This window comes from Pavona decussata, unplaced genomic scaffold, assembly GCF_977016875.1.
Source record: "Pavona decussata unplaced genomic scaffold, jaPavDecu1.1 SCAFFOLD_85, whole genome shotgun sequence".
NCBI lineage: Eukaryota > Metazoa > Cnidaria > Anthozoa > Scleractinia > Agariciidae > Pavona > Pavona decussata.
This window is the reverse complement of record NW_028145503.1, coordinates 1,935,578-1,950,655: the sequence shown is the minus strand read 5'-3', so window position 1 is coordinate 1,950,655 and position 15,078 is coordinate 1,935,578. Positions and strand designations below refer to the sequence as shown.

Sequence of the window (15,078 nt, the reverse complement as noted above, 5' to 3'; positions counted from 1 at the left end):
TCCGTACTACACCAACATAAAAAGAAATCGGCCGACAAATTGTAGCGTGTAAATTGGCCCATACGGTTGAACCTTTTAATCTGGCCGGTAGCTCGGCACGTATAAAATAAGCCTTTACATCTAACAGAAAATCCCTTCCACCTGCAGTTGCAAAAGAGATAGCTCCCAATAGTCCTTTTATAATTTTTCCTCTTTATACGCAAATAATACACCTACAAGTTTTGCCACCGACTGTGGCGCTGGTTTACGTGTAATTTCTCTTTTTTCTTTCATTCGGTTTGTTCAAAACGTTTTCCCTCGCATATTACGGCGTTTGTTGAGTCAATTGCCGCAAACTTCGGAGCATTTTAATTATCATTTGTGTAGGACTATTATATTAAACAGGGTACTTTGCCAACTGTTTTGATGCCAGATGTTATATTTCCTATGATAATAGCTCGCGGAGTTCATGGTTCAAATCCCGTTCAAGCCTGAATTTTTTTCAGTTTTTTTGCAGCAGTCTGGGTGCGAAGATAATTGCGAAAATCTATTCTTCTATATAATATAAACTCCTTCGAAAATAAACTTATTCCAGATAGCAGCGTATGTACAGTAACGAAGCTGACCCTTTATTTTCACTCCTAAAATTTACAAAAGTTGAAATTAAAAAATATCTATCTTGTAAATTCTAAAAACAAACAGCGCGGTTGGAAACACCTGCAGAAAAACTTTCATTTGAATGGTCATACCCGAAGTTTTGATCCACGGGCTAAAAATCAGGTTTGGTGCGGAAATGAAAGGGGTATAATTTTCTACAATTTTGTTTATTATAACAAGCTAGCATCTTATTATTTCTCTCTTTAAAAGTGTAAAAATACAGGATTTACATTGTCGCAAGTTATTCCCCGCAGCTGAGAAATTCGTCGCTCTGACGCAAGGCTAACTCTCGAAACGTCAGCACTCGAATCTCTTTACGGTGAACAATTTACCTTTAGTTGTCAACTCTGCTCATAAACCAAACATTACACAAATTCATCAATTTGATTTGCCTCGCAAGGAATCATATCATTTTCTTGAAAAAAAAAAACAAGCTTTTATTCACAATTCAGCAAGCTTACAAACTCATGGATATACATATTAACTGATTCATATCACATTTAACATTGCAGTGGAGCAGAAGACACAAAAACCGAGCTTAGTTTACCGGTTTGCGTATTTTCTGCGCAAATTTGTAAAGAGCATCTTTATTGTCGTTATCAATCTTTAGCGATCATATGGAAACACAGTTTTTTGCGATCGAGCATGTGAACAATTATCCTTTGAGGTCATACGCTATCGAAAACACAGTTCTTTGGGATCGAGCAAGTGAACAATCTCCTGTGATCCTTTGAGATACTGAAACACAGTTCTTTGCGGTCATTTGCAGTCGAGGAACTGAACATATTTCTGCGATCCTTGGAAATCAAATCGGGAAAAAAGTCCCTATTCACTCCTTCACTATAAGAGTCTTCCGTGGCTCAGTGGTACAGTATTACATTTTACAACCACTTATCCGTAAGGTAATGGATTCGATGCCTGTAGGGGACCCGGAATTTCCTTTTTTCGAGTAAGACCTTGACGTTTAGAATTGTTATCCATTCACTCATTCAGCGAAATAATGCTGTCGAAAGAAAAACCTCTTTTCTCTATTCAATTGAGCAACTTCCCTACCAGTTTGATAATGGCTAATAGCCTTGTAGTCGATGACCACTTACAGAGCGCACTTGCTTGTACCCTGAGGCACTAACGCCAGGGGGATGTTTAGCTGTAAATATTTTCATTTCAACTGTTAGGGTTGTCACAAATAAAAATGCTCTTCTATTAGATAAAACGACTTAAACAAAAAATATTAAATACAAGACGTAAACGGAAAGAGTAGGAGTTGTTTTGTTAAAATGGAATTTCATTCTTTGCCAGTGAAAACAAGAAAGTATGTCATTACGTTTTACGGGCTTTCAAATGTAGGTCTTTCTTTTTCAAATCTCTGTTTGCAAAACTGTCTACAAAAGGATGTGACATGTTTGAAAGTAGTGTAGGCTTTATTATTGTAATTTAATGTTTAATGACGGTCATATATGCCGTTTATGACGCTTTTTAGAGTGTATAATTGCAGATACATAAACTAACTGACATTAATGTGATTGCGATATGCTAAAGCGATTGTCAGTTTCCATCACCGTCTGCTCTATGACATCAACTTCACTTATATAAGAGCTATACCTTCTGAAAGCCATCTTCACAAGCGCCAATTTGTCGCCAGATCACAGAACGACGAAAATTTCTACCGACGTGCTGTTAAATCAAGGATTTTTTGTTGGAAATCTGTGGATTTCAGGAAAATGTATCACAATAATTTGGTACACGCCAAGGTTTCTAATTTCTATTGTGTTTTAAAGATCGTTGTTAGCTGGAAAATGTATAATTCATGGTTGGAGATTAAGGAAACTTATTTAGGCATAAATCTTCTCACCAAAGTCAGTCGAAATCTAAGTCAAGAGTATCTGGTACTATCGTTTGAGTCTGGATAAAAATTATAAAGTGTGGGCTTTCAAATGAAAGCTGAAATTTAGTTTGGCTTAATTTGATTTTGAAGATCTGTACGTTCCCGTGAAGTGGCAGGAAACCATTATTACCAAGGTTTCAGTTAATGATGACGTGAAAAGAAAAAGTATTGTAAGACAGGCTGATACACTTTCAAATGGGGAATTCTGTCATGGAATAATGCTAAGGTGGTATTGTTTAACGTTGCTAACTTTTGTGCGACTGGTCTCGCGTTGATTTGCCAGAAGAGGTCCTATACACTTTTGCGTTCGTAAATGATGTTAAATGTAACTGCGAGGTTTATTACGCTGCCTAGCGTGGTTCTCGGGGTGAAATACAAACACAAATGAAAGCTACGGAACAGGCCTTCTGTGTCCTGTTGTACAGTGTTTAAGGGTATGCTCAAGAAGTTGGTTCTAACATTTAGTCTGTGGGGATCCTAAAGTGTGACCATTCAAATGAAACCTACTGGGCAGTACTTTCCCGTGGTGCTGTTTTTTTATGCTCTACAAGGCGGTTCTAAGTTTTGAGTCTGTGGATGAAATCCTTAAGTGCGACCATTCAAGTGAAAGCTACTGAGCAGTACTTTCCTGTTGTGCTGTTTATTATGCTGTATAAGGTGGTTCTAACTTTTGAGTCTGTGGTTGAAATCCTAACGTGTGACCATTTAAATGAAAAAGCTACTGAGCAGTACTTTCCTGGATGTTGTTTATTTCGCTTTATAATGAGGTGGATCTAACTTCTGAGTCTCTTGATGAAATCCTAAAGTGTGACCATTTCAATGAAAGCTACGTAGCAGTACTTTCCTGACTGAGGTACTGTTCTTTTATCGACATTTTGCAACATAGATTTCACTTAAGTATTTTCTTTTCGTCTTTTCTAGGCGCAGCTCGAGCAAATGGTTACAAGACTCAAAGTCGAGAAAGCTCAGGTTGAAGCGTCACTCAGAGAAGAGGAGGCCAAGTGTGGTTTATTGTTGAAGGAAGTCAAAGATTCAAACGAGGTGAGTGTTTTGTGCCAAGCGATTCAGGTCTTGTTCAGACGCCCTGCTTCTCATGCGCTGTACCAAGTACATTTTATTAGAGACGTTTAGATTCTTCTACGAGTTCGAATACGAAAAAGAGATTTCACTTAAAGCTCTTAGCGAAGTACTTACCGATTTGCCAATTTACCAAATTTATTCGTCTCCATCGATGAGATGATTCTTGCGAATTGTCAGCAGTCAAAGGATTTAAAAATAGATAACAATAATAAATAACCTGCTGAAAATTTACAAAACTGAAACAAGGGCAGTAAAAGCTGCATGTTATGGACCAGGACGTTAGCTACATTCTCTGGAAGAGATATATCCCAGGAAGCATCATGTAACTCTTTCAGAGCGACGAACTTGACGAAGTTTTTTTGAATGGTGATAGCTAAGCCTTTTTTGGTTCCAAAAAGACAAGATCACCTATGTTTTGAGGACTTGTTTTCGCCACTACGCCGTTCTCACAAAAACTCGTAGTAAAATGACGACGGCTATCTGGTTTTCCCGCCAAAATTACACTGGTTCACGCCTGCGTGCTCTTTGCCTACAGGAGAAACTCGTAGGCGTACTAGAATCAAAGGTCTCTATTATTAAAACTTGTATCATTGATAAAATGCAAATTCCAGCATTTTGATTGGCTTAGCGGCCATGGGATACCAGCCATCACATGCCCGAGAACTAACGCCTATATTAAGGGGAAGTATCATAGGGTTTTTTACACCTTTTGTTTAAAATGGTGAAATAAGACCTTCACTTTGCTACAAAATAATTCTAGAACAACGAGAGGAGAGAAATCAACTCATTCTTGACAGGAACAACTTCTACTCTGCTCTAGCGCATTTCGGAAACAAAAATACGAAAACTTGAAAAACATTAGCCTAACATTTTTCAAGTTTCAATCCATTCCGACCTTCCCTGTCTCTGGCCAGAGGCACTAATCAACAGTTTTGTTGCTCTGGGGTGATAATTTATAACAAAACTAGACACTTGTTTTTTTTGTCTCTGTTGTCAGACAAACATTTTTGGGTTTTGAAATTTTTTGTGTCACTTTGAATAGCCAAAAGCCATATCCGTATGGTTGTAAACTTTCAAATAATGGTTCAGTGTTGTTTCACAATAACCTTACTAGTGCACAGGAACTAGTATCAATCATCTTTGGCTGCTGATGGCTAGGATGGAAATAGATTACAACTTGATAAAATAGGCCATTTTTTCCGAGTGCCTTCTGAGTGTTTTCGAAAAATCGCTAAAAACTGAAAATAGTTTATTCATTCTCGGAGAAGTCATCTCACATTTTGTTTACAGCGCTGTAAGAGACATTTCATGTTAGAAAAGAGGTTGTTAGTCAAATATTTGAGCAGCTTTGACCAACATACAGCACAGTCTCCGTGACGCTGCTCCTTTGAGTTGCCTTCTGGTCGTTATAAGTCGTCATGACAATATTTCTTGGTCAGTGTTTTTGTTGAAACAATTATTCCACTCGCGCTTGTTGGATATTGGATAACAAACAACCAACTCGGCGCTGCGGGCCTCGTTGACTACATGTATCTATTATTCTCGCATATAACACGCGCTTGAGGAACAATTCGGTGTTCACTGTATACAGTCGAACCTGTATTAAAGGGGAAGTATCATGTGGTTTTTGGTATCTTTTGTAAAAAATGATGAAATAATACCTTCAATCAGCTGCCAAATAATTCTAGATTGACGAGAGGAAAGAAATCAACTCAATTCTTGAAAGGAACAACTCGTGATCTGTTCTAGCGCACTTTGTGAACTTGAAAAACATTACACTAACATTTTTCAAGTTCAATCCATGCCGGCCTACTTGACAATTATGTTTTCGTTGTTTCAGCTGACAGACAAACATTTTGGGGTTTTGAAATGACAGTAAATTTGCGTGATACTTCCCTTTTAAACGGCGCCATATTAAGCGGTCAGTTGTCAAAGTCCCAAAAATTAGGTCCCTAAACTGTACTTTGATCTCTATTAAGCGGTGACCTCAAATAAGCGGCCGCGGTCACCCTTTACTTAGTCCCAACAAGCTGTTTCTATTGTATTGACCCACTTTAAACGGTCGCTTTGTAAAACGAAACCACTCAAATATAATACGAAATAGCCTGCCAGTGTAATTGAATTTCTAACGACCTGCAGTACTGACTGTAGGATCATCCCGCTTGGCGTTGATGTTTTATTAGTCCATTTTTATACTATTTTCTCCTTTGTCATACCATTTTATTGTTGCAGTTTCTTAACCGAGTAAGCGATGATTTTGTGGGCGCTTTCGTCCATAAACTGTACACTAAGCGATGAAGTCTACAATTCTTAGTCTACACGATTTTACCAGCAGATTTTTATTTCGTTATGAAATCACTTCCGTGTTTCATTGCAAACTCGTGATGTCACTTCTTTTCAAATTTGCTCGTTACGCTCCATGTTGCAATTGTGTATTCGCCACTTTTCGTAAATTATTTACGTCAACTGGAGGAAAAGAGTATTAAACGCAATTGCCGTGTGTTTAAAAAAACTTGAAATGCTTTGATCTAAAATTCAGAATTAAATGTTTCAATAAAATGTGAGCAGACTATTTGAATTACATATATTCAATTTTGCTTGATTTATCAAGTGTAAGAAAATTGAAATTCATGGCCTAAAATTTCAATCGTCTGGAAATGCATGGTAAATTACAGTTAACATCATTTCTGAAGATTGTCTTTTACTTTGAAATCGTTTTGCTTTGTACACAACCTCATTTATTAATACTGAAAAATTGTTTCGGTAGCTGTTTTCAGTCGCGGTTTTTAATCGTAAATTATGCATCTCAACTGTCGCTCGTTCTATTCAAAACCAATAATGTAGCTTCATTTCCCTAATTAATATTATCACCGGTGTTTTCTTTGTTGCACGCTAATGATTAAAAGCATTTTGCGACGCGAAAATAATCTCTTTCTGTTTCAAAATGTGGTAGAGAAAACTTCGCTTTCTCAGAATACGAAAGTGATATGAAAATTTCAATTTTGTCTGAGTGGATTTGACCTGAGATTGCCATTGAATTATGTCTGACATAGCCGAGGAAAAAGGGAAAATTCCTGAAAAGTTCGACGACAATGTTGTTCTGTTCCTTTGTCGAGGACAGAATCGCAGAAAAGTTCGTTTCGGAAAACGCGACACCGTACCGAAATTCAAACTTGAGGTTTTGTATGATAATTGTTTAGCCATGTTTCCCTGTTGCTTTTAATTTAAGTTGTTGAGATTAATTTCTAACTGCTGTCTGCTCTCCTCTCGCTATGGCCCATTTGTTTTCGTGTCGGACATTCGGTTTGAATAACGCTGGTTCGAACCTTGTCGCAGACATTTTGTTGAATCTTAAAACAGCTCGCTCTACATTGTTGCTCGAAGTAGGCTTAACCCGGCTAATCTAGTATTACCACTTTCCATTCAGTTTGGAAGGCTAATCATTGTGGACTTACATTTAATCGTCTTTTCACCCACAGGCGAGACAGAGTCTGGAAAAGTTGCTCTCCAATGTGAAGGGAGATTCCATAGAGCTGGAAAATAAACTACAGGTATGCTGAATAGATCATTGCCGTAAGTCTCGGCATTATGGAACATGTTGGTAATGGCAGCCAGTTTCTTGTTTTCCGTGAGCTTAAGCCCAATTTACTCGCAACAGTTCATTCGCGTCTTATTGTAATACCACAATTTGCGGTTGGCGTTACATTTTTAAACACGGAATTAAACGAAACACGGAGTTCATGAATATATTCCCCAGCAAAACTGGAAAGGTCCGTAGCGATCTGCTTCAACATCTAGGAAATGTACAAGTTTGAATTTTACCATTTTGTAAACGTGACGATTTAAAACGTGACATAACGCGTGGACAACTTTTAACGCAACATTTTGTTGTAGCAACACGTTGCAAGTGTTTGAAAATTGGTCAATGTTAATGAGTTGTTTCTGCAACGAAGTGCTTTGTTTAAAATCATCCGCGCTGTCTTGTAACACAATTACAGCTTGTTAGGTTAAAAATCGTTCCGTTTAACATCACCTTAAATAGTAATTTGCATGATAAATAACAAGGGGCTTATTCTATGGCCATTGTGGGTCGTGTCGCAGCTCTAAGTTTTAACAAGGTTAGTGGAAAGAACAATTCTGTTCGTAGCCAATATTATGTTACTGTAACAGTGTGCAGTTCCCGTCTAAATGAATTCTTAACTATTTATTTATTTATTTATTTATTTATTTATTTATTTATTTATTTATTTTTATTATTTTTATTTTCTTTTTTGTAGTCGGCGTCACTTAGTCGAACGCAGCATGAAAGAGAGGCGGAAGAACACAAGGAATTATGGGAAGCCGAAGTACGGTCGAGAACGAAGTTGGGAGCTAAGGTAAGAACAAACTTTTTACGAAACAAATTAAGCCGCAATTTCGCAAACAAGTTCTTTTTTGCACTAGCCGACACGACTTTTTGACAAATTGTGGTTACTTTTTCATGTCACGCTTACGCCAAATAGAGGAACCTCTTAGTATAACAAAAGTATGCTACGCTGCACCCTACTACACCGTGGATACGGAGTATATAGTGTGCACAGGAGTAAAAAAGGAGGATTGTTTATGGCTACAAGGTATCATCAAGGAAGCATTAGTCTATTTGGCGTAAGTGAACATGAAAAGGTTACCCAAATTGCCGACTCCACAAGGGACGCTGAAATGGCCTTGTGACCCCTTTTGCTTCAATGTTGAAACTTGTGTGTTTTGATTTCCCGATAATAGAGAAATTTAGAATTATGTTTACGCCAAACGGCATAAATGACGCTGTTTTTAGTTTCTCATAAAATCGAGCAGTTTTACGTTAGGATCAAAGGCCAGAATTGCTTTGCATTATTCCCTTCTATGTACTCATTTTTTCAAGAAAACATCAACGTGAATCTTACGTTTGCCATTTGCCGTTAACGCGTTTCTAAATCTCTTTAATAATAAGAAATGTGCGTCAACAATTTCAGGGTGACTAGATGTCTTACTAGGACGGCTTTTACAAGAAGAAAGCTATTTTCCTCGTATTCATTCCTTTTTCTGCTCCAAGTTGTTTATCTTATAATATGGGCAACAGAGTGTGCACGCATAACTGGCCTCCTTTTTATTCTCTCAGATTGCGGAAATGGAGAGAAGATTGGCGGACGCAAAAGCAGAGATAGAAGAGGTAATGAATAAATAATAATAAATAAATAAATAATAATAAATGGGGATTCAACTGGCTTCCACAAATTGGCTCTTTAATCCACTCATAGGGTGCGTTTCTTTGGGAAAATCCAAATCCGGATTTTTGATCCAAGATCACTCGGATCATGGTGTATCAAAGGAATCGACGAATTCACTCTGGGTAAGGATTCGTCGGTTCCTTTGATGCACCATGATCTGAGTGATCTTGGATCAAAAATCCGGATTCGGATTTTCCCAAAGAAATGCACCTTTAGTGTTTCCAGGTCTAATTAGAATTTGTTTTTTGGTGGGAGGAAAACCGGAGTACCCGGAGAAAAATCGTCGGAGCAAGGACGAGAACAAACAACAAACTCAACCCACATATGCCGTCAACACCGGGTATCGAACCCGGGCGACATTGGTGACAGGCTAGTGTTCTCACCACTGCGCCATCCCATCGTTTGCTCATTTGCTGTTTTTTGTTGCAATACAGGAAAAACGGAAAACTAGAAAAGCTTTGGAGATGAAGAAAGTACTGGAGGCGAAGTTGGAGGCCAGCGACCAAAGGTTGGAGATTTTGCCTCGTTTTGTTTGAGCTTTTTTTTTTAAACAGGAATATTAACGATTGCAGGTCAAAAAAATTAATTCTTTTTTTTTTGAATTTTGACTCTTTTTTCTCAGAACAAGTCAACATCAAAAAGAAGTCGTCGCCCTCAAAACACAGCTTAAGTCTTACAAACGGCGATTTAAGGTAAGGGTGACAATTATTTGACCAGCTCCCAGTTGGCTTGATAGCTCATTTGGTAGAGCACTTCACCGGCATCGCAGAGGTCATGGGTTCGAATTCCGTTCAGGCCTGAACCTTTTTTCAGGCTTTCTTTTCGCAACTTCTTAAGTTGCTTAAATAACTGCGAGGGTCTTTCTTCTATTTAATATTTTATCGTTAATTGCGTTTTTTCTTTTGGAAAGCCAGTGCAATAATTAATTTAGCTTTGTTGGAAAGAGTGGCAATTTCTATCTGCTTGTATCAATGCCTTTTTTCTCTCCTTTACTCAAACCTCGAGTTACCTTTAGTACGTTTTCCTGTTCCTACATGTATTTAGATTTTGAGACCCCCAATAGCTTTGGGCTTTGCGCCTTTTTGGTCTGGAAATGGGTAACAATTTATTGTTCAAGTCTGCACGGTTTGCAACGTCTTACATGGTTGGTCGAGAGGACAAAAGAACGAACAGTAGAACAATGCTGCGCCTCCCAACCCTAAAAAAACAGTGCAACTGCAGGTTATCAGGGTCCAGTGAAAATAGAACTTTTGAAAGGGGAAGATTTACTGATCTGAAGATGTGTATCGATTTAGGGCTCTGGGGCCAGGTTCACTAAGGCCTTCTAATTTAAGATGGATCCTAACTATTCTTTCTGGCTCCAGTTGTTCAAAGAGTGGATAAATTTATCCACTGGATAGGTGGCTATCCGGCTGATGAAATGTGTGCACGATTTTCCCGATAGCCCCATAATTTGTGAACAGAGTAGAAGCATATGTCAAATTTAGGTATGGGATTGTGTGGAAAACTTGCCAAAAGCATTAGTTGAAGTACGCCTGGTCCGCTGGATAGTGACTTATCCAGTGGATAAAGTTATTCGCTCTTTGATAACTGGAGTCTGAACGATAGCTTATTGTTATAATGACAGTAGACTTTCGTTCAAAGTCTATGGTCAATTCTTAAGATAATGGATATTCCCACATGGATATGAAAATAAGTAGAGAAGATTGCATGTTTCAGTTAGAACAATTTTGAACCTGATCTAAAGCAAAAACTTAAAAAAAACTAGATTTTTGGCAAGCTTCTGTTGCCTTCGTTAGATTGCATATTTTGGTCTGAAAGTGGGTTAGCGAAGTTTTTTGACGGGTACGCGTAATGTGATTCTAATGACTTTTCACATTGTGGATGAAACTTGGTGTGCACTTCGCAAAAAAAAAAAAAGAAAGATTAATGTTGGGGTATTTTTTTTAATATTTTAGGAGTATGAAAGCTCAGAAAGCAGGATCCCTGCTCTTCGTGTTGAATTCGAGAAGGAACGCGCCGCCATGGAGTCGCATATAACTTCGCTACGAAGACAGGTTCGTTTGTTCGTCAACATCCGTTAAGTAATTTTTTTCTTTACTATGAAGTGGTCAAAACGTTTACTGTTAAAGCTCTATAAGCTTTATGTGCTTTTCGTTTGGAGGTTAGAGTTTATAATAAGCCTCCCTCCCTCTGTCCCTCCCTCCTCCTTCCTGTGCACTCTTTCCTTTTCATGTTAGAAATACTTCAAACCCCAGGTGAGTACCAATGTGAAAATACCACTCAGTACTGGAAATCATGGTCTTTAAAGCTTTTCGTGGTAAGACATTTTGATTACGTTACACAATCCGTTGGTTAATGTTTTCATTAGTGTTCTGTTTTATCTAGATGTATGGTAGAATTTTGGAAGAGCTGATTTCAGTTTTGCTCAAAAAGTCATGATTTGAAATACCCCACGCCCAGCCTTTTGAGGCTCAAAAACGAATACATCCCCGGGGGGAGAGGGGGGGGCGTAACAGACCTGTCACGGTATTTATGTTTTTGTTTGTTTCATAGCTGGATAATATGAGCGAGAGACTTCATCAGGAAGCGGAAAGTCGTTCTCGGGTAGAGCTTACGAACAAGCAACAACAGCAAGGTAGTTCAATAGGCCACTGTTATAAGTTAAGTTCTTCTACAAATCTAGGGAATGACGAACTGTTGTAGACTTATCATACAAGCAAGTAAGCCACTTTGTCGGGTTTCCCCCAAAGATTGGCTGATACCAGTTTGTTGCGTGTCTATTTATGAGTACTATTTTCCTCAGTACGTTTGTCTATCGATTTCCCGTAAAGATTACAACTGCTAGGCGCCCACTCATATGCTGTGCCCTGGAAGGTCTAAGTTTGAAGGCTCCAAGAAATTTTGCATTCTCTTTTTGTTCATTTACTTTATTTATTTATTTATTTATTTATTTATTTATTTATTTATTTATTTATTTATTTATTTATTTATTTATTTATTTATTTATTTATTTACTTTATGTCAGTAATAGTTATCGTTCAAACTGAAGTAACAGTTGAATTTGTCCATTTTCTCCTTTAATTTCCTGTTTCACTTCTTTAGAGCTGGCTGCAACCAAAGCGGAAGAAAAGGTGAGTTCTTTCTATCGTTTGGCATCGTTTTGCTATCTTGTATCACAAGCGTGAAAAGTAAGTAGTTGCACATGGAAACAAAAAGTTGAGGTACTGTTTGTTTTGATGTTTGCAGCGTCTTCTGTTTGATAAAGAACGTCTGGAGCAAATCAACAGGCAATTAGAGGAAGAGGTCAGCAGGCTGAAGGTAAGTTTCTTGAATTGTTTCTTTAGTTTCAGTATTGACTGACTGACTGACTGACCGACCGACCGACTGACTGGTTGGCTGGTTGACTGACTGACTGACTGACTGACTGACTGACTGACTGACTGACTGACTGACTGACTGACTGACTGACTGACTGACTGACTGACTGACTGACTGGTTGGTTGGTTGGTTGGTTGGTTGGTTGATTGCGGACTAGTTCTCGGATGGACCCTATTGCTTGATTATGTCTCCGTGGATAAACACTATAACATCACGTGATCACTTTAAACCAATCAGACTTTCAGAAATCAGAAAATATAGTGGTGAACTAATTCCTCAGCTAAGCAATCGTCTGTAACTAAATTAAAAAAGAAGATAGATTCACTATAAAGAACGCAGTGCTTAAAATGAGCGGTATTAGTCTGGTCTATTTTAACTTTTCACCCGTTTCAGGCTTTCTACGAGAGCAATTTTGTGGAGAAGGGAGAACTGGAAACTTACAAACAGGAACTCGAAGCTAAGGTTTGTGAACGCTGTGTTAGACCTTACTGAAAGTGAAATCGTATGTAAAGTGAAAAAGTTGCACCTTTGCCATTTGAAATAGAGTACATCGGTGTTAATACATGTTTGGCCTATCGGGGTTTTACAGTATAAGGTTTGTGATTAACCTCTGTGTTGTCTTTCAATAGTCCCGCTTTGAACTGAATCGTAAACTAGAGGAAGTGAACGCCCATTTGGAAGAACAGGTAAGCGAGACAGCAAGGAATCATTAGTCATTCCTACCTCAGTTCCCTTTTCCATATAATTAAAGGGTTTGGGCCAGTTATTTAAACAGAGTCTTTTAAGTGAGGAAGCCTGACTTGTCACAAGCCTCGTGGTTTCTTTCAGGTTTTCTCGCCATTTATTTTCTTACATCAATTTTCTTCATTTTTTCCATCTGTAAATGTAGTATATGGCAAAATAAATATTGTATTGTATTGTATAGTCTAACTTAGGCCGCGGCTTATTAAAGGCAATTAGTAGGCCTCCAAATCTGTTTATAAGTGGTTTATTTTAAGTAGATAAATAGTTTTTTAGTCAGGGATACAAGCCTTCTTGCTACCGTCAGCAGCAGACAATGTTTAGGTATGAGTGTTGCAAAATTGAAAATGGCTTGGAACGTGGTGTTGTTAAACACCGTCCAAACTGTCTTTTAATAGCTGACCCTGTATGTTTAACGTCAAATACGTTTCTACTAAAGCAAAGAAAAGAAAAGAAATGTGTGTATATATTTGTATAATTTGTATGTTCCATAATTGTTTGTTTGTTTGTTTTTGTCGGTAGTTTAAACAAGAAGTTCTGCTTTAAAAAGACAAGTCCCTCCTTCCTTTCACACCTATGTGATAGGTGTGGGTGTGAAATGAAAATCTAGTCACTGTTTAGTCGTGGCAAGTTGTTGATTCAAGCATCCTCTGAAAAAATCAAAATCTCAAAATCTCGTATCACCACAGAAATATCGGACATCAGTTTGCAATTCGGTTAACGAAGTTTATTCCCAAAACTAAATAAGCCAATTTTATCAGTAAGGGTCGTAGAAAAAGACGCATGTTGTTTGTCACTTGTTTACTCTCTGATGGTTGATTGACAAGTGAGAGTGCGAATGGCCAGGCCAGGCCCTTATAGTTCCTTTTTAAATATGTTTTTGAGCTTCTCAACGTTTGCAAGGTTCTCGACGACAACCCTATTTTCTCGCTTTGCCTTCCTCTTTGCATCACAGCGGGAGAGGCTAAATCGCGTTTGTGTCTGATTTGTGCATGGTGCGTTGTGCCACCCACCCACCCACACACGCACACATATTACTCAATCCTTATCACAGCTAGCCTTGTAAGCTTTATATCATTTTTTCTCTCTCTTTGTTTGTACACAGGCTATTGCCCGAGAAAAACTCGACAAAATTCGTGAAGCGAACGAATCGAATACGAGAAAGGAATTAGAGATGACCATATCAGACCTAAAGGTTAGTTGCGCGTTTTTGTGGGGAATATTTCTGGTATGTAAACGGAGACCGAAAATAAGTGGTGTAGATTGCGTGCGTTGGGAATCGCTAACGGTTTGAAAAGTAAATTTTAATTTCACCTTTCCCATTTCTTATAGTTTTTTCATGGCGGCTATGTTGGAGGGACCAAACAATAAGATTTATCATTCGATGCATTTTTCTTCCTTTTCATTGGCCGAGAGCAAACCACGTGACCTGTAAATAACTGCCTACAAATAATGGTCTGCGCATGCGCAATACTGTTCAACTCTGTTTTGCTGCAAATAATATTCTGGTCATGCGTAATTAAAACCATGCTCTTGTGTGAAAATAGCAGATCTCTTCCCTGAACTGTCAGAGAAACCAATAATGAAAAACAAACACGGTGATTGAATGATAAAACAATTATTGAACTCGATTATCGCAAAAATATCGTGATTTGTCAGTGTCTCGCAGATCAAACACGATATTTTGCTCAACCTCGTCCAATAATTGTTAAATATTTGCATAAAAGTAAAATTTATTTCCCAAAGGAAAATCATTCTATTGTTTCGCTCCTCCAAAATGGCGGTCATGAAAACACTCTATATAGTGGAGGCACGTCGGACTTTTGGTCGGGAGGTCGCTGAGGGTCGCTGGTTTGAGGGTTGGTTGTTCTTAAACACGAAACCTTACTCCAGAGTATTCAATTGTACACACTGTTGCAGTTAGCTGGCGGGTAACCCTTCGATGGGTTATCATCTCATCCAGGGGGGAGTAGCAATGCTCCTAGCTGTTCATGCTACAGAAACCGGGTTAAATTCCGACCGTTTGGGCCACTTAAAGTGGCCCTAACCCTTCAATTTCTTTTCTTTTGGTAGATTTCCATTTCTGTGAAGAACTCATTTTCGAAATTT

The 15,078-nt window shown here is 38.3% G+C and overlaps 1 protein-coding gene and 1 long non-coding RNA gene across 4 annotated transcripts in view; one reads left to right on the top strand and one right to left on the bottom strand.

Annotated features, from left to right (window-relative positions):
• Positions 1-15,078, bottom strand: part of LOC146475218 (uncharacterized) — a 130,465-nt gene that overhangs the window by 33,690 nt on the left and 81,697 nt on the right. The gene's annotated exons all lie outside the window — the stretch shown is intronic.
• Positions 1-15,078, top strand: part of LOC146475222 (uncharacterized) — a 92,697-nt gene that overhangs the window by 72,950 nt on the left and 4,669 nt on the right. For all 3 annotated transcript variants that reach the window (XM_085116096.1, XM_085116095.1, XM_085116094.1), the window contains 13 exons: positions 3,443-3,562; positions 7,081-7,152; positions 7,879-7,977; positions 8,739-8,789; positions 9,282-9,355; positions 9,470-9,539; positions 10,806-10,904; positions 11,404-11,485; positions 11,953-11,981; positions 12,097-12,168; positions 12,622-12,690; positions 12,858-12,914; positions 14,075-14,164. In XM_085116096.1, coding sequence (XP_084972222.1) covers positions 3,443-3,562; positions 7,081-7,152; positions 7,879-7,977; positions 8,739-8,789; positions 9,282-9,355; positions 9,470-9,539; positions 10,806-10,904; positions 11,404-11,485; positions 11,953-11,981; positions 12,097-12,168; positions 12,622-12,690; positions 12,858-12,914; positions 14,075-14,164 — 984 coding nt within the window. The remainder of the gene's footprint in view (positions 1-3,442; positions 3,563-7,080; positions 7,153-7,878; positions 7,978-8,738; positions 8,790-9,281; positions 9,356-9,469; positions 9,540-10,805; positions 10,905-11,403; positions 11,486-11,952; positions 11,982-12,096; positions 12,169-12,621; positions 12,691-12,857; positions 12,915-14,074; positions 14,165-15,078) is intronic.